The following is a 24,173-nucleotide window of genomic DNA, read 5'->3' as shown; positions in this document are numbered from 1 at the left end:
CGAATACTGAGAAGACTAACTTTCTGGCTCATTTTAAAGATGATGCCCAATTGTCGTTCATCATTTTGAAAAGATTCCAGAGTACTAAAGAAGGCAGGATTAGGTGTTTAGTCACGTTATCCAGACCATGAAATACTGATGAATATCCTGTGCTCTTCTAAGATATGTTCTGCTAGAGTTCATGCTCCCCTTCTGTCTCTGATGCTTTTTGTTCTGTTCAGGAAAAAATCAGGGGGATGCATGGCCCATATATATCCCACACATTCTGGCCACACTCGGAATGATTTCTGACCCATGTTAACCTCCAAACCAAGCCTGAATGTTGTTTAGGGGAATACAAGTTTGCCCAGCTCAAAACCATGTTCAGGGAGCGTTGGATCGAGTGGTTGATCACACATCAGTGTTGGGCACATATCCTCCCCTCTTCAGTTTACTGTGTAGGTGCAGATCATGTGAACTTTCCAAGCAGTGGAAGGTGGCTGCCCATACTGAATTCACATCAAGAAAGAAGTGCTGAACAAAGTGTGCAGCATTTCTGTGCAGCTGGGATTTCTGACACGTCTGGTATGGCATAAATGTGTCTGGACTAGCTTATGTATGATTTGGGCTATGCAGGAGCTCCTGACCCGCTGCTGTTTCCAGAGAAAAAAATATGCAAAATCTACAAATTCAACAAGATCGAGTTCCTGAGTAGGAAAAGAGGCCATTTTGTGTAAAACATGGCTGTACCCAGAGCCTCACTGTGGGGGATTTAACATGGATTTGTGCCCTGCAAATTTGCATCCCAAATTACTCAGTACTTATTTAATCCTGTAAAAAAGGGTTTTTTGGTAGCTTCCAGCACAACTGGGAGAGAAAAATTTGTTTTGTAATCTTTGTAACCCTCAGACTTTGGCTTCTCTCCTCTGCCAGTATGTGCTTCAGTATTTCAAATTCATGTCAGTACAGGTCATTTTCTTTTTGATGAAAATAAAGCACTGAACAGGACCGCTCATTAATTGTTTGACATCAATTTTTTTAGGTGACTTAAAGCCTTTTAAGTGCCCCAGGGAATGGGTGCCCTATGCAGGTCATTGCTACAGAATTTATAGAAGACCAAAAATATGGAAAGAAGCTCAGTCTTCCTGTAGAAAAGAAGAAGGAGATCTGGCGAGTATTCATAATATTGAAGAGTACAGTTTTACAGTGTCCCAGCTTGGGTACAGTGAGTATTCCTGCAGGTCACTTTTTTCTTAATCTGAAATTATCTTGTTTGCTATTATTCATTTAATCATTATAACTGGGATCTTAATTTTTTTTTAATAAAATGTTCTTCAGTGAAAAAGGGATGTGAGTTGTGTTTATTCTGTTTTAAGACATCCCCATACCTACAATTAACTTTGTGTTCCCAGAGTCAGATGATGAGCTGTGGATTGGTCTAAACGACTTCAGAGTTCAAATGTATTTTGAATGGAGTGATGGTACACCTGTGACTTATACCAAATGGCATCACGGAGAGCCAACTCACACATGGAATAAGGCAGACTGCATCCGCATGAAGGGAGAGGTAAAAATCCCTCCCCCAATCTTATGCTTTCTTCTGTCCTTTGAGCCCCCCAAAAAGAAAACATCCTTGATTAAAAAGAGAAAAAAAAGGGTTATGGTTTTAAAAGTATTTATGAACTTGGTTTAATTGAAGATATCTTAGTGTGGAGGGAAACTGGAGACCGGATCCAGGAGAGTGTATGATGGAGCACTAGGAGCAGGTCACTGCATGGAGACTTAGTCTTCTCTGCAACAGTTTCCATCTGAAATTGGTTGAAATAACTCATCATCCACATTTAACATAACTGATCATAGCAGCATAGAGCCTTGAAGCAGGGAATTTTTCATTTTTCCTCTAAAAGCACTAAAATATATGCTTTTAGAGCTACTTTGTAGGCTCATATTAGTGGAGGCACAAAATCAGTTAAAAAAAACTCTCTTGTTTTATACTCAGCATAAAAAGACACATAATGCGGTGGAAAAAGACTTTTTTTGTATTTTATGTTTACTTTATCCAGTATTTCCTTGCTATTGTCATCTGGTTATATGAACATAATACATACTATGCTGGTGAGAAGAGAGTAGAACAGCATGTTTCCTTCCTGCTCTCATCAGCCACTGAATCTTTAACACATCCAACCCTCATTTTCACACCTCTGAGGAAGTGTGACCATCACTCTCTTTATTTGGGAATTTTGGAGAAAAAGTAAGGCAAGGAAGAGACCTGAAACAGTCTCACACACATGAAAAGAGAAGGGTTCTTTCTGAGGATGATGAATATTCTTGCTGGATCTGAATTTTCTTTAGCTTTCACTTCTCTCTGTTGTTTATTCTTACCATACTCAGGATGGATCCTGGGCTAACAGTGCCTGTGAAATGAAATTTGGCTACATCTGTAAAAGGAAACCCTTGGCTGAAGAATCAGGGGAAGTCGAGGTTACTTACCCAGGCTGCCAGAAAGTGAGTGTAAAACAAAAGCAGCAGAAGGTGCTGCATATGACTTTCACTGCTATGATGATAATTAACATAGAAGTAAATTATTTTGACTGTTCTTGGTGGAGCCTTGAAAGCTGTTAATTTCATATGTATTGATACTTCTTAGACTAAAAGGGAATTTATTTCTTTATTTAACTGAAATGTAGATAGACCTTTTTATTTCTTTACAAGCGTACTTGACTCGTCTCTCTCCTACTGCAGAAAATGCCCCCATAAAAGCAACTCTCTGCAAAACATGTCAGCACTTTTTCAGGCCGTAACTCACTGGTCATGGGTTGCACACAGCCTTCTCAGTTCAATCAATCTGCCACAGGAATCAGGAATATTTGAGTCCACTGTTTTGCAGATTGCTTGTAAGCTCTTGTAACAGCTATCCTTACGCAATGAGAAGCCAGAGCAAGCTTTACACAGGGAGCTACAAAGTGGCTGTGACTTTGGTTGCCAGCCCAAAGGCACAACCATGGCTCACTGTTTGCAAAGCCCATTTGTGTGTCCTTTTTCAAGAGTTATGGTTACAAAAGCTGTGTTTGATTATCCTCTTGGTTTCTTCACATGGTTCCTGTGAGCAATTTTGACTTCAGATGTGATAACTGGAGTTTGGGTGTGGCTTTTGGAGGTGCACAAAGCTGTGCAATCTGACAGCCCCTCTGTACATCTCTGCTGTTGACACTGACAGGGCTGGATGAAGCACGGCTTTTACTGTTACTCCGTGGGGCAGCTACCAGCAACATTTTCAGATGCAAAAAAAATCTGTGAAGAAAACAAAGGTTACTTGGCTACTGTGAGAGACAGGTATGGAAACATAATTCTTGTCCTTTAATGTGTGTAACCAGGATGGAAGGGAAGAGAAATTTCTTCTTATTCAGCAGTTATTCATAGTGTCTGTCTAGTGTGACACCACTCTTATTTGCAGGAAAATTTATGGTAGAACTGATGAAGTATTGCACTATAGATCAGGGGCTTGCAGGGCATCAAAATATTCAGGCCAGTGCTACTACACACACTGTTGTTGCCTTCAGGAATTAAAAAACTGGATCACCTCCCCAACAACCCCAGATTGACAGATTGTTTTAAAACTTCTTGAACTAAAAATAAACAGATAAGCATGGAAATATTTCTTCTAGATTCTAGGGTTTTAGCCTTTTTTTGTTTGTTTGTTTGTTTTTTCAACAGGTAGATTTGGAACCTTACCCTTTTTAGAATAAAAACATAGTAGCTTTTATAGTTATACAGAATGAGTAACATATATGCATTAACACAATACTGTGGGGTTTGCGTTGTTCATCATGCAGTACAAAAGGGGAATAGAAATCACTCTAAATTCCAGACATGATTCACAGTAACAAAAAGTAAAATAAAAATTACTTTTTATGATAATTAGAACTATGAAAGTAAGATGATTACCCTTGTTTCATTTCATACATACTGAAAAATCACCTTAACTTTACCAGATTTGCTACAATGAACTATTTGAAGAAATGTACAAGTTATGATAAAATGTGATACATCATTTTGATGCTTATTCTTCACAGATATGAACAAGCTTTTTTGACCTCCATAACTGGATTCAATCCAGCAAAATACTTCTGGATTGGTCTTTCAGACATAGAGGAGCAGGGGACATTCAGTTGGGCCAGTGGGGATCCAGTCACCTTCACTCACTGGAACGTGGGAATGCCCGGTACGTGCCATGGGGGCCACTGAGTTTCTGCTCTGAGGAACCAAAAAGTGGGGATTTAAAAGCTAAAAAAATTGTTTAGAAAAACTCTTCTGGCATAAAGCAGCAGAAAGGACAATGCAACTTTCCATTTTTGCTAAGGGGATTAAATCAGGGGTTGTGGTAACCCCTTCCAGAAGGTCACCTGGGACTGCATATGTCTTTTGGTATCCTTTGCTCTTTGTTGTCTGGTAGTTTTGTTAAGTGATTCCTAGTACAATGTCAAAGGAATTTGCTAAAATTTCTTTTTATGATTGAATAGAAATGCACATGAGCTATCGTGAGCTATTGATATTTCAGAGTGGGAGCAGGTTACTCATAAGTAAGCAGCATATACTTTGAAAAGGTGCAGTCATCAATAAGATTTAACAATTTTATGTTTCATGAAGGAGGGGAGTCAGGCTGTGTGGCCATGACAACAGGAACTTCAGCTGGATTGTGGGATATTGTGAACTGTGAAGAAACAAATATGTTTCTCTGCAAGCAGCTGGTGGAGGGAGTGACTCCCCCTCCTCCTCCTCCAACGATATCCCATCTTCTACTGTGCCCAGAGGGATGGCAATCCATTCCTCAGAGCAGCTTCTGCTTCAAAGTAGGTGTTTAATTTCTGAATGTAAACACTTGTCAGTTAAAGTAAGAATATGTTCTGTGTATCCATGGAAGGTTGATTTTACCCTGCCTACCTGATAGGTAGTCTGTGGTAACATATCTCCAGCCATCCGCAGGTGGTGTGGCTGGGAAGTGCTGGACAAAACTGTATGTGTGTTGATCTAAAGTTTGTAGCCACAGGGGCTCTGAGGTGATAAGAAAAGCAAAGTCACAATAATCAAATTTGATAGATGATTCCAGGCTTATGGTTGCACAATTAAATATTAAGGAATAAAACTAGACCAGAAGACTAGAACAAAGACAGAAGCCCTAATTTCTGTTTCTAGATATCTCTAATACTCTGCAAAGTATTTAGTTGACCACTTTTTATAGATTTTTCAGGGAGGAAGGGAGAAAATGAAAACATGGTTTGATGCAAAAGATTTTTGCAGAGCCATCGGAGGAGATCTGGCATGTATCCACAGTGAAGAAGAACAAAACCTGATAACTAGATTGTAAGTATCTGCACAGTCCATTATTCAAATATAAGAAAAAAATTACAAATTACCTTTCTGAAAGACATAAACGATTTCTGGTGATCAATTTCTACTTTACAATGATGATGTATATCCCTTCAAAGTGACAGAAGGAAATAAGTAAAAAGAAGTGAGAAAAGGTTTTCTTGACAGGCCTCTGGGAAGGTGGTGTCATGCATTGAAGCAGCCTGAACATAAACAAACTGAGAGAAGTATCATCAAAGTTGGTTTCAACTGAATTAAGTTAATTTGTAGTTGATCAGTAGGTAAAGTACTCATGATTAAAGGAATATTTCATGCTGTTTTCTTACCTTAATTATGGGGAAAAACTGGGAGATTAAGAAAAACCTGACCTGTTGATGTGCTTGTATAAATGTTTAAATCAAGCCTATGAGTGCAGAGGTGTCTGAATTTGGATGTCTAAGCTACTTGGTGGAACCAGGACCTTAAAATATATTTTCATTTAACTCAGTATTTGTAAACTCATGACATCTATTATCTTTTCCATGAAGTTCTGTGTTTCACTGCTTCCTACCACATGCAGTGCCAGGGTGTTTTTCTCCACATGACAGTTGAACAATTACTTTATATGACTGTCTCAAGTGATATTTCAAGTATTAAAACACTGAAAATAATGTAATGCTATACATCCTCCTTCTCATTTTCATGCTGTATCTGATTGTCTGTGTTTGTAATCATTCAGAGAGAGAGATTATATTCATTATTCTTACTGGATGGGTTTAAGTGCCTTGGACACTGACAGTGGATTTACATGGAGTGATGGCTCACCAGTGAGTAAATAATTTATTATTCCAGAGTTTTTCATTATTTTTTTCATGTATATCTTGGCAGGCAGCTCTCAGAACTCCTCCTATACAAGCTGCAAGTGACCTTAAGTCTTTACAACCTGATCCTTGTCTAGAAATTAGTTTTAATCTTTTGGTAGTTCATAGCTATAGATGTCAATATGGCATTTCAAATAATGAATAACACCAAAAGTGATGGAATATTGCACCCAATCTAAACAAATCTGATTATGCTAATCTCTATATTCCCATTTATCATTTGCTGTAAGAATTAATTTTTTACATCTATACAAACTAGGCTTTGCTGCTTTTGTTGCCTTAAGTAAATCAAGATCTGCAAGGTCCAAGTCCGTAGGGCAGCACTGATGGATTGTCTTGGGCTGAAACATCTGAGCAGGATAAACAACCCAGGGATCAGAGAACATCTTTCTAGAGCTCGATAGGGGAACGTTGTCTTTCTTGACAAAAAACAGGGCAAGAACTTCTTGGCTTACTAACATGGCTTATTAACACACAGATGAATCATTATGATACTCAGAGGTCATGAACTTCTTAAAAGGTCTGGTGTTAAAGAATAAGATGGACCATGAAATCAAATGGAAGTACATTCTTCTTTAACAGGATGATAAAAGAAAATTGTTTCATTTTAAAAGCAAAATAGTAACAAAGCTATGTTTCTCCAGGTAAATTTTGAAAAATGGTCACATGGAGAACCAAACAATTATGATGGGAATGAAAAATGTGGCGTGTTTACTGGGTATCTCAATATGAACTGGAATGATTTATTTTGTGAACACATGCTGGACTATATTTGCCAAATTAAAAAAGGTACGATAACTTTTTTCCTTTAGTAACTTTTAAGAGTAGATTAGAACATCCTTTACAGGTCAGATCATATGATCTGCATGTATTAGGGGCAGCTGGGCCATCAATCACAATGAAATATTTTATACATTTAAGTAAAAGGTGTTTAAAACTACTAATTAATCCGTGAGATACACAGGTAAGTTTTGGACGTATGTACAGCACGTTGGGGAAGTGTAATGCAACAGCCTAAAGTTGGACATAGTTTCTGTAGCTTAACTTGTGATCAGCACTACCATGCTATTTTGCTGAGTGTAGCACTTTTTTTCAGATACTCTGAGAAATTCTGTAACAAAAATAAGCATACTGAATAACCCTTATGACTATTACTTGAAATTAAAATGATAATTACTGTATGAGTGTATTTAATTGAGAGATGTCCCAGAAACATAATATATACAGATATTGATTTATATTGCAGGAGCGTCACTGAAACCAGAGCCTAATTCTACATTCCGTAAGTCTTGTATTTCCAATTAAAAAAATAAATTAACATATAATGATGTTAATTTCTACTATAGACTGCTTAATGTTTTAATTTGCAGATTATGAATATGTTGCTGGTGAAGATGGCTGGGTAAAATACAATCACAAGGAATACTATTTCAGCAAAGAAGCAATGCCTATGCAAAAAGCCAGAGACTTTTGCAAGAAGAATGGTGGTGACCTTGTTGTCATTGAGAGTGAAAGTGAAAAAACTTTTCTTTGGAAATATGTAAGAAACATATTTGCTTCAAATATGCACAATTCTGTCTTGAACTGATGCATCTTTTTTCAACTGGCTTGTGAAATATTAAAAAATGGTCCCCACCATAAAAGAAATCAGTTCCACCTTTTATCTTTTCATGGGCTTCTCTAGTTAGATGCTTTACCATAATCATTATTTTAATAAATTGCTAAATGTATAAAAAATTCCAGCTTCCTTTGAAGAATATTCTCAGGGTGCAGCTTTCAAAGACCTTGCTCTGTTTAGCTGAAAGCTGCAATTAATGATTATGTTTTACTTTCTAACTCATTCTTTTCACAGAATTCAATAAAAGATTTTTGTCAAAACAGATATCATATTTTAAGTAAAAGGTTTAAGATACAATATTTTCTAATGGTAAGAGGATGACCTGATGATGATTTACTGTTTTGATAATAGTTTTATAGTGTTAAAACCAAATTTGATTCCATTCATTCCTCCTCCATGACTAAGGACTAAAACCCACCATTTACTTGTAGCCTTTCAGCAAATTCTCACTATGCCTCCCTAAAACTCTTAAAAAAAATTGTTGTTAGCCTGCTTAAGAGATTGTTCTTACCTTCTTAACATAGCTTTTTGCTCAATTTCTTTTTCAGCCCATTCTACTTTTTTTAAAAAAATTATATACTTGAAATTGGAGGAAAATTTAAAATTTTGCATTTTGCAGTTCAGGCACATAATTCCAGTAATTTCCTGCACATTGTATACTATGCAATTGTACAAATGAAACTACAGCATTTTTTGAGAGTTTGCTTGTTTTATTTGAAATCTCTTTTATTATAGATCATTCAAATTGTGGGTTTTTTTGTTTTGTTTTAGATTTTCTATAAAGACTGGGGAAATAGCTTCTATATTGGCTTAAGCGTGAGCCTTGACAAAACATTCCGGTAAGTAAAAACAAATTAATTTTGTCAGACTCATTATGTGAGTATTTGGCATGGTTGGCTTTAGGAGACTATTAAAATTAAATGACTGACACAACCTGTCTACAGCCATGTCCTTGGCTACTTTTTGAGAATAAATTTGTGAATCACCAAACTAGGAAATTATTGTTGCATAACTGAAAAAAACCACCCCAAGTAACTAATAGGTTTATAATATTAAAGATTTCTTTTGCTTAACAAAATGGTTTTTAGTGCTTCTCAGTACCTGGTTCAAGACTCTTTGTTACCCTACAAGATCTTATATTATTGCTTTTATATCCAGGAAATTGCTAAAATAGGCTCAGTTGTCTGTTTCTGTGCTCCAGATAAAGCCAGGTCCAGTGCTAGACCAGTGCATTTCCTGCACACTATCAATGTTCAGAGACAAAGAAAGGCTGGAACCACCAGTTAAGATGATTAGTTAGACCTAGACAGGTAGGTAGTTGATATAAAGATATTTTTTAATAATTCCAGTGAAAGGTCCTGGTTTTATTTCAGCAGAGAACAACATGTGTCTGTAAGCTAGAATACAGAAAACTTAAAATACAAAGCTCAAATACTTCTTTTGCAAAGAAATATTAACTAATTCAACTAAGAATTATTATTTCCTCAAATTACTTCTTTCAGGTGGATGGATGGAACCCCAGTGAACTATGTTGCCTGGTCTCCAAATGAACCCAATTTTGCAAATAATGATGAAAACTGTGTGGTCATGTATACCCACACAGGTGAGTATACTGTAGCAACATTTAATCTGAGGGGGTGACATAGGCTTGGGAGGGCTGCACAGACAAGGCTGGGTGAGTTATAATACCGAGCATGCTGATTTTGCCTAGAGTATTCAAAAAGAAAAGGAAAATAAATTGTATTCTCTTCTTTCATTTATGTACTTTTTAAAAATTGAATTCTATGTAGCTAACACATTGGATTGCATCTCTGATTTGATTCCTAATTTTGTCAGAAAATTTCAATGTGAACAAATCAGTTAAGCATCAAGCCATTTGCAGACTCAGTATTGTTTTTCCTCAGAAGATACTCAGACAACTATAGGGCTGTGAGAAGCTTGGGTAGTAAGGTAACAAGGACTGAGTGCCTTGTACCGGCAGGCTGATGATAGAGATCTTATAGATCTTAGAGAATTAAGCATTTAAACTAAAACTCTACTTTGATGATGCTATGGTTTTGCAATATTGAAATATCTCTGGGTTTAGACAAATGATTCATATTCTAAATTTTGCTGGAAACCTGAGCATTTCTAAGAAAGAGACATAAGAATTATATATTATTATTTCTGGGGGAGAGAAATACAAATAATGTAATCAGTTCTACTTCCCATAATATATTTTCTCTAGGAAAGGACACTTTTTATCTCAGTCTCAGTCGCAGACTTTTTATCTCAGTCTCAGTTGCATTTTGTCTTTTTTTTTTTTTAAATTCTAATTTGCTTTCAGGTACATGGAATGATCTCAACTGTGGCAGTGTTGAATTATTCATCTGTGAAAGGCTTAATGACACTGTTCGTCCAGCTGTTGCTCCCACTTCACCACCACCAAAGGGCGGGTGTCCGGAAGACTGGCTTCTCTTTGATAACAAGGTGCAGTATGAAATGTCAGTATATTGTATTTTAAAAGAAGCAGAATAAAAAACAATCAGTTTTTCAGTTGTAGCAGGGTTTTCAGTTGTCACAAAGAATATTCTGTTCGTGTGTATTTAGAGACTTTAAAATACAAATTCTAAACCACAGATTACAGCCTCTATTGGGATCACAGCAGTTATTAGGGAGGTCATGAGACACACAAGAAGAAAGCTTCATCTTACATTTTTGCTAGTGTTTTGTGTTGCCAAAGATGGTTGAACAACCTTCACTTTATGGAGCTGTTGTATGTTCTTGTTTGCTCTGCTGAGATCATCTGGCTCTCACATATTGCCTGGACACCTACTTATACCTTGCCTACTATGCACTGGCTCTCCACTACGACATCTTCCCTTGAGCAAATTTATCTTTTTTTTTTTTTCTATAACCAAACACCTGTTAAGCTTTTTAAGTAATGCAGTTATAAAATTCACTGTACTTTATTATGTACTCTTAGCCTTCTCAAAAGACAAAACTTCAGGATAAGAGACTGTACATACATCCATAGATTTTTATCAATGAAGCTATAAAAGGTATAAAACAATGGTGGACACTACAATAGTAGTACTAGAATACACCTAACAATGCAGATAATTCTGAATTGCATTACTTTGTCTAGCTCTGTCTGTCTTTCCTTCGGCTGAGCTAAAATATTTCAGTTTGATAGAGATACTTTGTTTGAGATCCACTGGCTGTTGTCTCCTTTTCCCTTCCCTCCCTTGGTCCTGGGGAAAAGTCACAAACTCTGCATATTCAATTTCAAGGTTCTCTCTCAAGCTAAAAAGTCTCTCTCTTCCTCACATCCTGGAAGAGGAGCTTCCAAAGGCTCCTCCCTTGACTCCTCCCAAAGTGTTTATACACTGCTTCTGGCCATCACGACTTCACCTTCCTTTTTTGCTCAGCTTTTCCCCAAATTGGCTGCTTAACTTTTCAGTTACATGCTTTAGTTAGCACATTTACGTTGCTTGACTTTTACAAAGCTGTCTGATGATGTCTGAGTTAAATCTCATAAGATCACATTACAAGAAATGGTAAATTCATAGTTTTCTTAATAATATCAAAATCATTATCTTTCTGTGATTATTCTGGGAGAACCAAACCTAATTTGACAAACATGGCAACAAGAGCTGAGATATTTTGATTCAATAACATATCTTATCCTTGTCTTCTTCAGCATGTCTCTCAAAAATTTACACTTTAGAATTATGATCAGAAATTTAATGCAATTTTTGCTGAGATCAATAGACTGACATATTCTTTCTTCTAAGAGTATGCTAAAATATTGGGCTTTATGCTAATTTTCTAGTACAGATCTTCTCTGTCACTAAAACCTAAAGACAAGATAGAAAGTACTCTTAAATCAGCTAAACTCCCTTTTTACTTAAAATATTCAGCTTATCTTGTTTGTTACAAACAGAGGTGCTTTCACCAGAAATTAAAACACCATCCAGTTACAGAACTGGCACACTTCTCTTTTTCAGTGTTTTAAAGTCTTTGGTCTTGATGAAAATGATACATTGACCTGGCACGCTGCACGGAACAATTGCATTGATTTTGGAGGAAACCTGGCTACTATATCAAAAAAAGAAGAGCAAGGTATAAAGTACCAATGTTTTGATACTGGATGAGACACCATGTAATTCCTGATAAAAAGAGTAAAACAGATGTTATAGTTTCTGCAATATATGCTATTATTTATTCCATATTAATATATTGAAGGAGAAATTAATTGAGTCTTTGGAAAAAAATTCTTGCATAGGTTTTAGTGTCTTGATTAACTTTGAAAATCAGAGTTTTGGGGTAAATATGGGAGGTACTGTTCAAACATTAAAATATTAAAATATTATATTAGAGGCTAGTAGTATAATAAAATGTCCACATTTTATTTCGTTTTAAGGAAACAGATAGTCTTTGAGGTCCCTTCCAACCCAGGCCATTCTATGATTCTATGTAAAAAAGCACACAAAGGGAGTAATATCCAAAACGCAATCACTGTGCACCCAGTTGCTGAGCTAAATACTGTGGATGTCAGTGGTGGACACATCCTCAGGCAGTAGAAGATTCCAGTGCCAGAGTCCCAGCTTCCTCCTGATCCTCTTGCTCTGCTGGACTTCAGCCTGCTGGTCTTGTTGTTCATCATCTTGCAGGCTTTTTATGAGGCCTCATGTTACTTCAGGATTTGCGCTGCCTCAGGTTATGAGGCCCACATACAAATCGTCTCCCAGCTCCCTCCATCAGTGACAGTGGTTTATACTTTTTTTTCTGTAGCAAAGGAAGGACATTATTTTAGTGGAAAGTCAGTTTAAGCTGGAGCTAAGAGAAACAGCATCTGGTATTCCACAGACCTGAGATCACAGATCATACATACGTGGTTATCAAGTAGTTTTATTTGTGTTATGCCTATTTAGAAATGAAATTATTAAACCAGGTTAACAAAGAAGTTGCCAAAGAAGAAAAGGGAATACAGACTCTGTAGACTCATTTTCTATGTGCCAAAGTTTATGTACTCATGTTAATTTCTGTAATACATTAAAACATTTTCTATGCTTCCTCAGCTGATGAACAACGTGGAAGAGTGTACACATAAATTGTCATTTTATTAAAAATTTGCATATCATTGAGTTTGTAAAGACCTTTTCTGATTTTAATATCAGATGAATGATCATCTATTAATTTTATTTTTATCATAAGACTGCTGCCTTATTATAAAGAGAAAACGAAAACTCATCATCCTGATTCCAGGCACTCTAAAGTCTCCAGTGTTGGGGAAGGTTCAATTCCCTCTCTTACGTAATATTTCTTTTTTTTTTCCATCAGCTTTCCTTATGTCCCTCTTAAAAGAAGCTGCTACTGATGCTTGGATTGGACTGAATGACATAAATCAGGAGCACATGTACTTGTGGACAGAGGGAAGTCCAGTAGACTATACAAATTGGGCAAAAGGTTCACGGAGTTACTATAGTATGGTAAACATCAATTCTATCACTTACACATTATAACTTTGGTAGATGGCTAAAATGTATGATGGTATTTTCTGTTTGTTTGTTTTTTTTTTTCCTTTATGAAGACTTTTAGTAATCTTGTTGCTTTTTAAAAGCAGAGTGACTATGTGAGATATCTATCTACATACTTTTTTTTCAACTTCTGTGTTTTGTCATGGTTCTGTATGAGTCCAGACAAAGGTTTGGAAGTCTTATGCAAAACACAGACAAGTGAACTATTTCCCTCACTTTACTGTGACTCATGAAGAGATTCAAATAAATAATAGCATAAACTATATAATTTTGGGATGCAGTGAATGTTATTTAGATTGAATGAAAATACTCAGAGAACTACTGTCATCAGGCTTGAGCTGGGTTTTAGGATCTCCAGGACTTCCCCATCTCACACATACAGAAGGCTGCATTGCTGAATTTCTGCAGAAGGCTGTGACCATTCTCCTCCAGCAGTTGTTCCACATACAACTTCTTTCACTTGCAGACAAGACCTGGGCTAGTGTGACCTGAGGGGGTTTGGAGAGATAGCATGAGGCTATACTGATGTGAGGTGGGAAAAGCTGCTGTCTCCTGCTGCAGAAAGCCAAGCAGCGGCTTTCCATGCTGTGAGTGGAAAATGAGGAAGGTCCACAGTACAGTGGAAAGGGTTTCAGGAGGTGTCCCCTACAAAATATTGTTTCTGACAAACCACCTCTACAGCACTGCGGTGACCACTTTAGACCAGTGCTGAACTGGGGCAAGAAGAGGAATTCAGCTCTCCAGGCAAGCTTCAGTGCTGAGGAGAGATTCCCCGTAACCTCCAGGAACACAACAGCAAATCTGTGGTCCACACCTGCACTCACGCACACACATCCACAGCCATGCACAGAGGGTATGTACGCACAGATAGTTCCAGACACTTCTTCCTGCCCCTGTGCTGTGCTTTGCAACTCCCTTTGTCATCCAAGTGCAAAATTTTCTAGGACTCAACTGCAAATGCTTATTGTCATATTACTGTGCCTGACCATTGTTTGTATGAGTCCATATGTACATATATCTGACCTTCATATTATTCATCTCTACGTACCTGCATATGATAGGTGAGTCTGTGAGTCCTGAATCTTTCCTACCTGTCCACATGGTTTTCTGGTTAATCTCATTTTTCTTGTAGGATGATTGTGTCTTTTTGATGAAGAACCCTATTGAACAGGCAGGGAAATGGAAGGATGAAGGATGTAAAACAAGCAAGAGTTACATATGCCAGAAAAATTCGGGTGAGTTTCCTTTCGCCGCTTTCTAGTACAGCTAATTTATTGTGGTTATTTCAAACTCATGTTAAAAGACTTTCCTGTAATTCCACCCTGGCTTAACTGAAATGAATGACAGTATCACATGCGCTGTGGACCATTTTAATAAAATGGTCACGCCTTTTTTTGAGAAAATCTCTTAACCTTTCCTATTTTAAGGACTAGAGATGTACATTAAAAAAATCTATGGATCATCATTTATTTTACTACTTTTGGCAATCATATGAGCAAGTAATTTGTCTTTATATGGGTAAATTATTCAAATCTGGAATTCTACGATTATACTTCAAAGCACTGCAACCTCTTTATTTTGTGAAACTACCCTGCTTAATTTCCCTTACATTCTTTCTCAGGCAATTTCAGCAGCAGTTATATCCCTCTGCTTGCTCACAGTGTACTTATCATACCCTGTTCCTCATCAGAAATACAACCAGTGCTAGTATATAAAGAAAAAAGTGAAGGAGTTGTTCCCATTATTGCCCTACGTTGGTACAATATGCTTTGGTTAGGTCTGGTGCTTACAAGGTGTGTTCCTGGAGATGATACAGATATTTATGCTAAAAAGTCATTCTGAAAAGTATTAGAAAATTTTGTCACAGTACATGAAAATGTGGCATTCATCACTGCAGCAATAGTTTGGACATATCTTGATTTGTTATTGCAGTCTCTCTTAATTGCTTGACTACTCAAGTACACTAGATTTTTTCTCAGTGTTCTGTGTCTGAGGCAATATAAAGTTTGACTTTTCTTTTGGTTTTTTTTGCTTGTTACAGACCCCAAAGTTCACAACTCCCAACCCACAGTTCCGGTGCTTGGCTTTAACAATTATGGTGATGACCGCTATGCAGTCGTCAAGGAAAAAATGAGCTGGGAAAAAGCAGAGAAGGAGTGCAGGGACCAGTCTGCAGAACTTGCCAGTGTCTTGGATCCTTATGCTGAATCTTACGTGTGGTTACAAATAGTAAAACACGGGCAGCCTGTGTGGATTGGTCTTAACAGCAACACAGTGAGTCTACCAAATGCAAGTGACAGTCATACCACTATCTTAGATGAGTTATTGGTCAGATCCAAAAATGTGTGGCAGAAGTCAAAATCTTTTGGGGGATACTGACTTCCCTTCACTTCAGGGCATTTACATGTTTAAGCGTTTGTCCATAGTGTAAGCGAGAACTGCCACAGACCACGCTTAAAGGTCACCAAGGATGTAGCTGCAGCAGACAGTGGCTTCAGTGGTAAAATAGCTGTGGACTTCCCACTTTCTACACTATGGTCTACCACATACTCATATGGGGGTGTGTTGTCATTTCTGAAGGCACATCGTTGAGCATACCACAGAAAAAATTGGGTTAAAAATAGTCCTTTCTTTGTAAATTTATTTTAAGCTTTTGTTTAAATTCACAGCCTAGCAGTACAAGAGCTTGTGCTGGGCAATAGGGGAAGGAGCAGGGAGGAGCAGAGCTCTGGCAATGGGGAAATCTTAGGCTGGCTTCTGGAGCTGAAGTCAGTGCCTTGTGTAAAGCTGCCGACAAACTCAGCTAAGAGTGGAAAGGTCTGAAATGGGAAGCAGCTAACAGAGGCATGTAAAAAAGAACATGGATAAATATGATGTAGCTGAATATTTCTGGAACTGAAGTTGTGGCAAAATCAAAAGAGAGAGGTAGAGCAAGATCTTGGTGGGACACAGTACTGAGAGAGGGCACAGGTGTTGAGGTGAGAGGAACCAGAGCCACACCTCAGTGAGAGCAGTCACTGTGAAACCAGGATTAGGGAGGAATCTGGAATGACAGATAGCCAAGGGTTTCAAAGGAAAGGAGATAGGAAAGGAAATGGCACAAAGGGCAGGATGGGAGCCTGTCTCCAAAGATCACAGGAGGATGGAGCTAGGTTGCACAGGATGGAGTGACAGAAGCCATGGATGTGACTAATGTCAGTCATCCTCTGCAAGTAGTGGTGAAATTCACTGATAAAATAGCACTTGTCTCGTCTGTAGTAGCTGGTCCTTGCAAGACCCAGAAACATACTACAGGCCCTATTAACATGGGTGGCAGGGTTCTCTGATGCCTGCCCCATGGAAAGCCTCGTCAGTTTTTCTCTGTCCAGTGAAACTTCTGCTTTTTCTATTTGCTTCCTAAATATATGGAGAAGCCTGTGTTAGAGGAGTGCTGACAATAGTTTCTCTGCAATCTTTATTTGATTTGTGTGTAAATGTGGACTCATTTGATAAAACCTTCGGCTATATATTCACATTTGTTACCATGAGGCCCTTTGCCCATTTAGTGCATGAAACAGATGGTGTGAATTGAATAATGTAGGTTTGCATGCTAAATAAACATCTGTAGGACCACTGCCCTAACTGCTGTGGAGAGTGGAGTCTGGACCAGTTTGTTATGTGTTCATGACAGAGGATGACTTAATTTTGTGCAAGAAACCATGATTTTTCCCAATTTATACATACATTCAAGTATAATCTTAGTATTCTTTCCTTCTAATTCTTATATGTGACATAATCTTTATTCACATTTCCTTTTAGAATGGTGGCCAATACGTATGGTCAGATAGAAGGAGGAGCAGGTATCTTAACTGGGCCAGTGGAGAACCAAATAAAAACACAGCCTGTGTCTATTTAGATTTGGATGGGTTTTGGAAGACAGCATCTTGCAATGAAACATTTTCATCTCTCTGTAAACAATCCAATGGTAAGTTCTGAATAGCAGAAATGTGATTTGGGAGGCTGGAATTTAAATTAATGGCTTTATTTGAATTTAACTTTGCTACATATGCAAAGATTGTAATAGATAGTGTATGCCTTGTGAAAAACTATTACTTTTTAAAGGAAGAAGTCTCATATCCAGTCTGTCTTGAGTGATTTGCAGGCATTTCATTTGACAGGCCAGTCAACACGTGCACATCATAAAGACAATTGCAATATTTCATACCACATGCCATGGTTTTTTAATGCATCCTTGTTTGTCAAGAACTGTTTGTCAAGAACAGAATCGATCAACTTTAGCCTAACTATAAATATATTAATAATATACTTTTACGCTTAAAATTATCTTTTGAAATAATATGAGTTGAGAAACTTCTGTCAGTGTAGCAGCTGAATCAATTAATTTGTTTGTTGCTGCTGCTCAAATACTTCACTCAAATATTGCATGTAATTTTCAAATATGTTTTAAATTATATATTAAATTTATGATCTTTGCATCATACATTTTGTATTCATTTAGTCTCTACTTTGGCTTTAATCAGGTGATGCAGGTTATAAATTCTGTAATCAGGTTATAAATTCTGCTTTTACTTTGATTAGGATGTACGATGTACAAGGACAGGTACAGACAGCTTCTCTGACCATCATTTCTACACATTGTCTAGACACAAGCCACTGACTTGTGGTGATGGTGTTGAGACTCTTTATGTTTATGACTCATTCCTCATTCTGTTTCACAAATTTCAAGAAAAAATTGTCTTACTGAAGACAGTTGCAGTTAGACTGGTGTGAACTTTCTTTAGCAGGTTGGAGAACCAGCTCTAACCAGTATAGTTTATTACTAGTTTGCCATGTTCAGTTGAATTTTTTATCATTTGTTAAGTCTACAGAATATTCCTTTTCCTGGAATCAATGTAAAATTATAGGTGTGTGGTGTAGGAGTACGTATTTCCCTTGGCTTTTAAGACTCCACTGAAACCTGTGGGTCTTCTTAATAGAGTTAATCCCTACTGAGCCACCACAGCTTCCTGGGAAGTGCCCTGAACCAAAGCATGGTAGATCTTGGATTCCCTTCCGTGGTCATTGTTACTATGTTCACACCACTTCTGAGGAAAGCTGGCCTGATGCTTCCATGATGTGTATTCAAATGGGTAAGTGGCCTTTTTTCTTAGGATATTTTACAGGCTGTTTGTGTGTTTGACTTTTTAATACAGCACACATAGATGTGTGTATGAGTACATCAATTATAAGCTACACCTAATTTAAATTTATTGTCAAGCATTTCTACTGTATGAAAATGCTGATCACTAAACATGTCATGATTGTTTACTGACATAATTACTTTATAATGAAAAATCTTGCTGAAATTATATGTAATAATTAATTGATATTTTTAGGAGCTTCTCTGGTTTCCATAGAAGATTCAGCTGAAATGAACTTTCTCTTACTTTATTTGTCTCCACTTGCAAGTGACGTCAGAAAGTTTTGGATAGGATTGTTCAAAAATATTGATGGTAATTATTTCACCATGCATACTGAGATGAAAATAAATAGTAAACAAAAAGGATGAATACTAATTACCACTAACATACTGTATAATAGTGCCAATATGATAAATATTAAATAAATAATCAGATAAAAATCAACTAACAAACGTTTAATAGCTTTTCTGCTATCTAAAACATAAATCATAAAGAGGTCTACGCTTTCTGTATCTTTGCTGAAATTAGAGTATATTTCAGTCCATAGAAAGTTCTAGCTTTGCACTGCACTAGTTGATTAAAATGTTTCCTATTCCTTTTTTAACTCAAAGTACTTGACATTTAACCACTGCAGTCTTTTAAGAAAATGTTGATCTTAGATACACACACAAAGAAAATCTCATGGACCTTCTGTGTGCTTGCACTGCTGAGACTGGCTTACGCGGGTATTCTGCTTTCCTTGAGGCTCCCAGGCACATTTCTGGGCACAACCTTCAGCTAAAGGTTCTCAGGTAGCCTGAGCATGTTTTCCTTACATCTCTGAAAGCCACGGCCCTGAAGGCTAACGGAGTTAACTTTTTGAGCATTTATATTTGGTACATTCCCAGCTGAAAAGCTCTGGCTGTTAAAAGAGTGAGAAATAAGCCCTCTGTGATGCCAGTTTAATCAACTAAAAAATTCTGTGCCTGATGTCATTGTGCCCAGCAGACTTGTTTATTCCCCACTTAATTCACTCACTAGGTAGTACTTTTCGTTTTAGGAGAATGGATATGGTTGGACAGAAGTGCAGTAGAATATGTCAACTGGGAGAAAGGAGAGCCTACAGCAGTTTTTGATGAACACTGTGTTGATATGGATGTCTCAAGCGGAACCTGGAGGACCTATTACTGCTCTGTTGACCAGAATTTTATTTGCAAAATACCTAAAAGTAAGTTCTGGATTTCTGTGTGGTGGGTTATTTTAAAAGTAGTGGTTACTATACATCAAGGCAAACTGCTCATGCACCGGCTACACTTCATGCACTGATGCATGTGCATCTGAATCAAAGCCAAGAGTAACTTCTAATAGAAATGGTGAGAAATAATGTTAGAGAATAACCTGAATCACAGTTTCCTCCTCTCAGTTTAAAAGCATTGATTTCTTGACATTTGCTGTTCCCTGGGGAAGGGAAGAACCTATCACCTGTTGAGAGTGCACAAAACATTCATAGTCATTATGGTTAGAGGCAAGGAGTGGTAGATGGTGACTAAATGATTAGACTAGTGACTGCTGAGAAGAAAGGCAGACACTCTCCTGATAGCTAAGCTAAGGGGCAGCAGTGAGAAGTCACTGAGCTCCTGTAGAGACAGGTGGGGACAGTATCACCATGGTAAAGTGTGCTGGAATCTGCTGGATAAGCAAGCAGAAAGCATCAAGTGAGGGTGGGCAGTGGGGCTCAATTAATTTCTCTGCTGACAGAGGCACAGGGAGACGTGCTAAGACAACCAAACAGCATGTTATGTTTCATTGGTAATGGTTACTTGTGGCCCTGTAGTTTTTTGGATGTCAACCCATGTAAAATCTGAACGTGTCTCAGACTGGGGTGAGTTCGCTTGCGTGCACAGTAATGTTGCATAAAACATGAAGCATGTAAATCTGCACACATGTAGCTATCATGAGTCACTGTGTGCACACAGATTCAGTTATGTTTGCACACATCAGCTGGAAGATAGTATGAAATAGGCCACATTTACCGTTGGCAAACAGATTTACCACACAAATATAATCAGGGCAGCGTAGAACCAATTGAGTTTCCTGCTTGTGGATCTCCACATTGGCAGGTTGGCAATGGAGTCACTTGTGAAATTTGTAGGGCACAGCCAGTCAGTCCTGCAACTAATTAACTGACTCATACTTCCCAATCAGTGGAAGTGTTCAAAGCAATGAATAGTGAGACAACACTTAGTCTTGGTTTCTTTTTTTTACAAGTATTTGTAACAAGTATATTTGATGGATTCAGCCTCAATTGTCAGGGAAAATGTTTTCATATATTTTTCATGTCCATGTACTGTGTTCAGCTCTGAGGCCTGCAGCATAAGAAAGACATGGACCTACTCAGCAGGGTCCAGAGGAGAACTATGAAGGTGATCAGAGGGCTGGAGCACTGTCCTTAGGAGGACAGCCTTGTAGAGCTGGAATTGTTTAATCTGGAGAAGAGAAGGCTCCAGCGAGGCCTTGTAGCACTTTCCACTAGCTAAAGGGGGCTCATGAGAGAGCTCAAGAGAGACTTTTTCCAAGGGCGTGTAGTGACAAGACAAGGGGGAATGGCTTCAAAATGAAATTGAGTAGTTTTAGATTGGATATTAGGAAAAAATTATTTACTGCGAGGGTGGTGAGACAGTGGAACAGGTTGTCTAGAGAAGCTGTGGATGCCCCATCCCTGGAAGTGTTCAAGACTAGACTGTATGGGGCTTTGAGCAACCTGGTCTAGTGGAAGGTGTCCCTGGTCATGGCAGGGGGTTAGAAGCAGGTGATCTTTAAGGTCCCTTCCAACCCAAACCATTATATGATTCTATAATTATCTAAAATTTGATAGGAACATAAAGCAGAAATTATGTATGTAGTATTCATTTAATCTTTGAACAGTTGCTTTCAAACTGTATGATATATATACTTTTTAATTTCAAAGTTGCTGAAGCTGAGCCAACTGATGATTCACCTCTCAATAACGGTAAGTTGGTTTCTTACAAGCCCACTAAACAGAAATTTCAGTAAGTTCATAGGCATTTATTACTTATAAGTAAAATTGCCTCCAGAAATGTTTCATTTAAATAACCATCTGTTACAGATTATTTTATTTTAAATCTGTTTAAAATGAGAGCTCTTCCCTCAAACTGGATATCTTACTTTTTTAAAATGAAAAATGGTATATGTATTACAATATAACACTCCTTTTAAAGGGAACATAAAAGAGATTAAGCTCAGTTTTGCATTGCCCATCTGTAACATGCATTAATTTTAACTGCTTTTATGATTGTTCAGTACTTTTACTTTCACTTGGTTACTTAGGGAGATATTTGTTATATGCAATAGCAGTCTCTGGGCATTTGTAGTAATTGTTCTGTTTTGTCTTTCACAGCATCAAAAAAAGAAGCTGCTGCTTCATCAACAAGTGGTTTAGGTGGGATAATTTTTATACTGATCGTCCTTCTGCTAGCTGGAACTGGCCTTACATTGTATTATTTCTATAAAAAAAGACGTGGTCAACAAATGTTTACGGCAAGTTTTGAAAATGCCATATACCGTGGTGACCCTGGAACTCTTGAATCAAATTGTCTTGTGACCAATATTGAAGAAAATGAGCGGGCAACAGTTTAATAGGCTGGATAATCTTGGGCCTGGTTTTGAAAAGAATTAAAATGCTAGTATATGAGACTTCTTAAGGCAAAGCAATTCTCTCCTATGGAAATTCTAGCTAATTTTGCACAGGGTGCTCCTTACTTTCTGTACTAGCAGGAACAAGCAATCTTACAAGGCAGATCCAGAGATCTGCTCACAAACTGTAGTACCTGGGAGGATTGTTGAGCTTACACATAGACCTGCAGCTGTGTTGTGTAAGTGAACACTCAGGCAGCTCCAGTCTCTGCATGGGTCCAGCATCATCTTTAGGCACAAGAACCATGCTCATCACAGACAATTTGAGAATATGCACCTTAGCATGCTCCAAAAAGTATATCCAGATATCCTGAAAAATGCCTCCTCAATCTCCAGTGGAGAGTGGCAGAATTGCACAGGCTGGACTAACCTCCGAGGTCAGCTGGGGCAGATCCCTGTTTGAAGCAGGACCAGCTCCCTGGCTCGGCCAGGCAGCCTGCTCCAACGCTGTGGATCCATGTCTTCTTTTTGCTAATGAGGTACCACAGAAACCCTTTGTCTTGCCCATAATATCTGAATTAACATAATTTGCTCCTCTGTATATGACTCATAGAAAGGCAAATGGAAATTGTATTTCTTCTGCTGTAATTCTGTAACATACACAATGAAAGATCAACTATTATAAGAGGTTGGAATGTATTGTGAATAGTAATGCTTTATCATTTAAACAGTCAAATAGGGATCTCAAAGGATGTTGCAAAAGGATGGAAATAGGCAGGAGAAATTATACTTAATTGACACCTGAAAAACTACATAAATATATATTCTTGATATTTCCAAAACCAGTGAGGATTTCATTCCTTTTTAGGTCATTTTTTCAAAACATAGCGAAACTTACCATAAGAAAGTCTTTTCTAATTTCTAATCAGATTTTCCCTGCCCAAGTCTATTTTAAATCTTTGAATATCAGTCCAGACTTCCATCATGATGGAACTGATGGCATTACATGTCATACTTGTCTGCTGGTATATTCTCTGATTTCATAAACCCTAAAAATAGGCTTACATAGAGGTGGTTTTTTTTTAACTTTCCTAGTGTATTTTATGGCAAATGTAAACAACCATATGACTCAAAACTCTTAGTCTAGGGTATGCCCTTATTTAATTTGATACTTTTTGATATTTTAATCTTTTGACAGATTTTAATTTTGTTTAAGTTAAAATATTTTGTGTGTGTATGAAATACATGTAAATAAGTTTTTATTCTATGTTGGTTTGCTAAATGGGTATTAAAAGGCTGATTCTAAGTAAAAATGTGTTTGTCTTCTTAAAGAGAACAACTTATCGTAACAGTAAAAACAGTAAGGAGGGATGGAATACTCAAATTCTCATACACAAATGAACATCCATTTTTCCTAGTCTAGTGTGTTCTAAAATGGTCTTTACCAGTCTGTGAAACTGTGTGTCTCACTGCCTCTTTATCTCTAACATTTGAAAGTTTACCCTAATAAATGTCTAATGAAAGTGTTGGAATTTAAGACTTACATGCCATTCTGCTTTAGGAGTTTCTGAGACAGATTCTTATATATTCTTGTTGTCTTGTCTCCTCTCAGTATTTGCTGATAGCAACAGTACTTCTTTGCTTTTCATTTCATTGGCTACATCTTCTAGATCCTTAATCCTTTCTGCTGTTCTCTTCTAGACCCTGCACTGTCATATATAGCTCCTTCTGACCGTACCAGTGCACCAGTAGATAAGGTGTTTCAGGTGACATCCTAGCAACAATGAGTACATTAGAAAGATTTAGTCCACCCTTGTAACACTTTCCATAAAGGACCCTTCTGTCTGAATTGTCTGAATTGGTTCTACAGGATGTATAGGTTTGGATTAATAAATGGCTGCCAGAAAGCAATAGACTTGAGACAGGAAAGTTGCCTAATGAGAAGTTAGTTTGTGAAAGTTTCCAAGGACTGATGAGCTTTAGCAGTCCTGTTGCATCTGTGAGAACTGAACTA

The 24,173-nt window shown here is 37.5% G+C and overlaps 1 protein-coding gene across 1 annotated transcript in view; it reads left to right on the top strand.

Annotated features, from left to right (window-relative positions):
* LOC113954394 (macrophage mannose receptor 1-like) overlaps window positions 1-23,461 on the top strand; it is a 29,804-nt gene extending 6,343 nt beyond the window's left edge. The window contains exons 7-30 of the mRNA XM_027658628.1: window positions 1,022-1,204; window positions 1,392-1,546; window positions 2,371-2,484; window positions 3,197-3,312; window positions 4,053-4,201; window positions 4,627-4,829; window positions 5,219-5,340; window positions 6,065-6,152; window positions 6,851-6,995; window positions 7,453-7,488; window positions 7,577-7,746; window positions 8,596-8,663; window positions 9,327-9,427; window positions 10,151-10,293; window positions 11,814-11,928; window positions 13,150-13,298; window positions 14,479-14,581; window positions 15,388-15,620; window positions 17,145-17,310; window positions 18,323-18,475; window positions 18,722-18,838; window positions 19,566-19,733; window positions 21,474-21,515; window positions 21,924-23,461. Coding sequence (XP_027514429.1) covers window positions 1,022-1,204; window positions 1,392-1,546; window positions 2,371-2,484; window positions 3,197-3,312; window positions 4,053-4,201; window positions 4,627-4,829; window positions 5,219-5,340; window positions 6,065-6,152; window positions 6,851-6,995; window positions 7,453-7,488; window positions 7,577-7,746; window positions 8,596-8,663; window positions 9,327-9,427; window positions 10,151-10,293; window positions 11,814-11,928; window positions 13,150-13,298; window positions 14,479-14,581; window positions 15,388-15,620; window positions 17,145-17,310; window positions 18,323-18,475; window positions 18,722-18,838; window positions 19,566-19,733; window positions 21,474-21,515; window positions 21,924-22,162 — 3,278 coding nt within the window. The 3' untranslated portion in view covers window positions 22,163-23,461. The remainder of the gene's footprint in view (window positions 1-1,021; window positions 1,205-1,391; window positions 1,547-2,370; window positions 2,485-3,196; window positions 3,313-4,052; window positions 4,202-4,626; window positions 4,830-5,218; window positions 5,341-6,064; window positions 6,153-6,850; window positions 6,996-7,452; window positions 7,489-7,576; window positions 7,747-8,595; window positions 8,664-9,326; window positions 9,428-10,150; window positions 10,294-11,813; window positions 11,929-13,149; window positions 13,299-14,478; window positions 14,582-15,387; window positions 15,621-17,144; window positions 17,311-18,322; window positions 18,476-18,721; window positions 18,839-19,565; window positions 19,734-21,473; window positions 21,516-21,923) is intronic.
* Window positions 23,462-24,173: the final 712 nt, after the last annotated feature.

The sequence above is a fragment of the Corapipo altera genome, unplaced genomic scaffold (genome assembly GCF_003945725.1).
Source record: "Corapipo altera isolate COAL_440 unplaced genomic scaffold, ASM394572v1 63, whole genome shotgun sequence".
Lineage (NCBI taxonomy): Eukaryota > Metazoa > Chordata > Aves > Passeriformes > Pipridae > Corapipo > Corapipo altera.
Note: the sequence above shows the minus strand (reverse complement) of the source record. Positions and strands in the feature narration are given on the sequence as shown.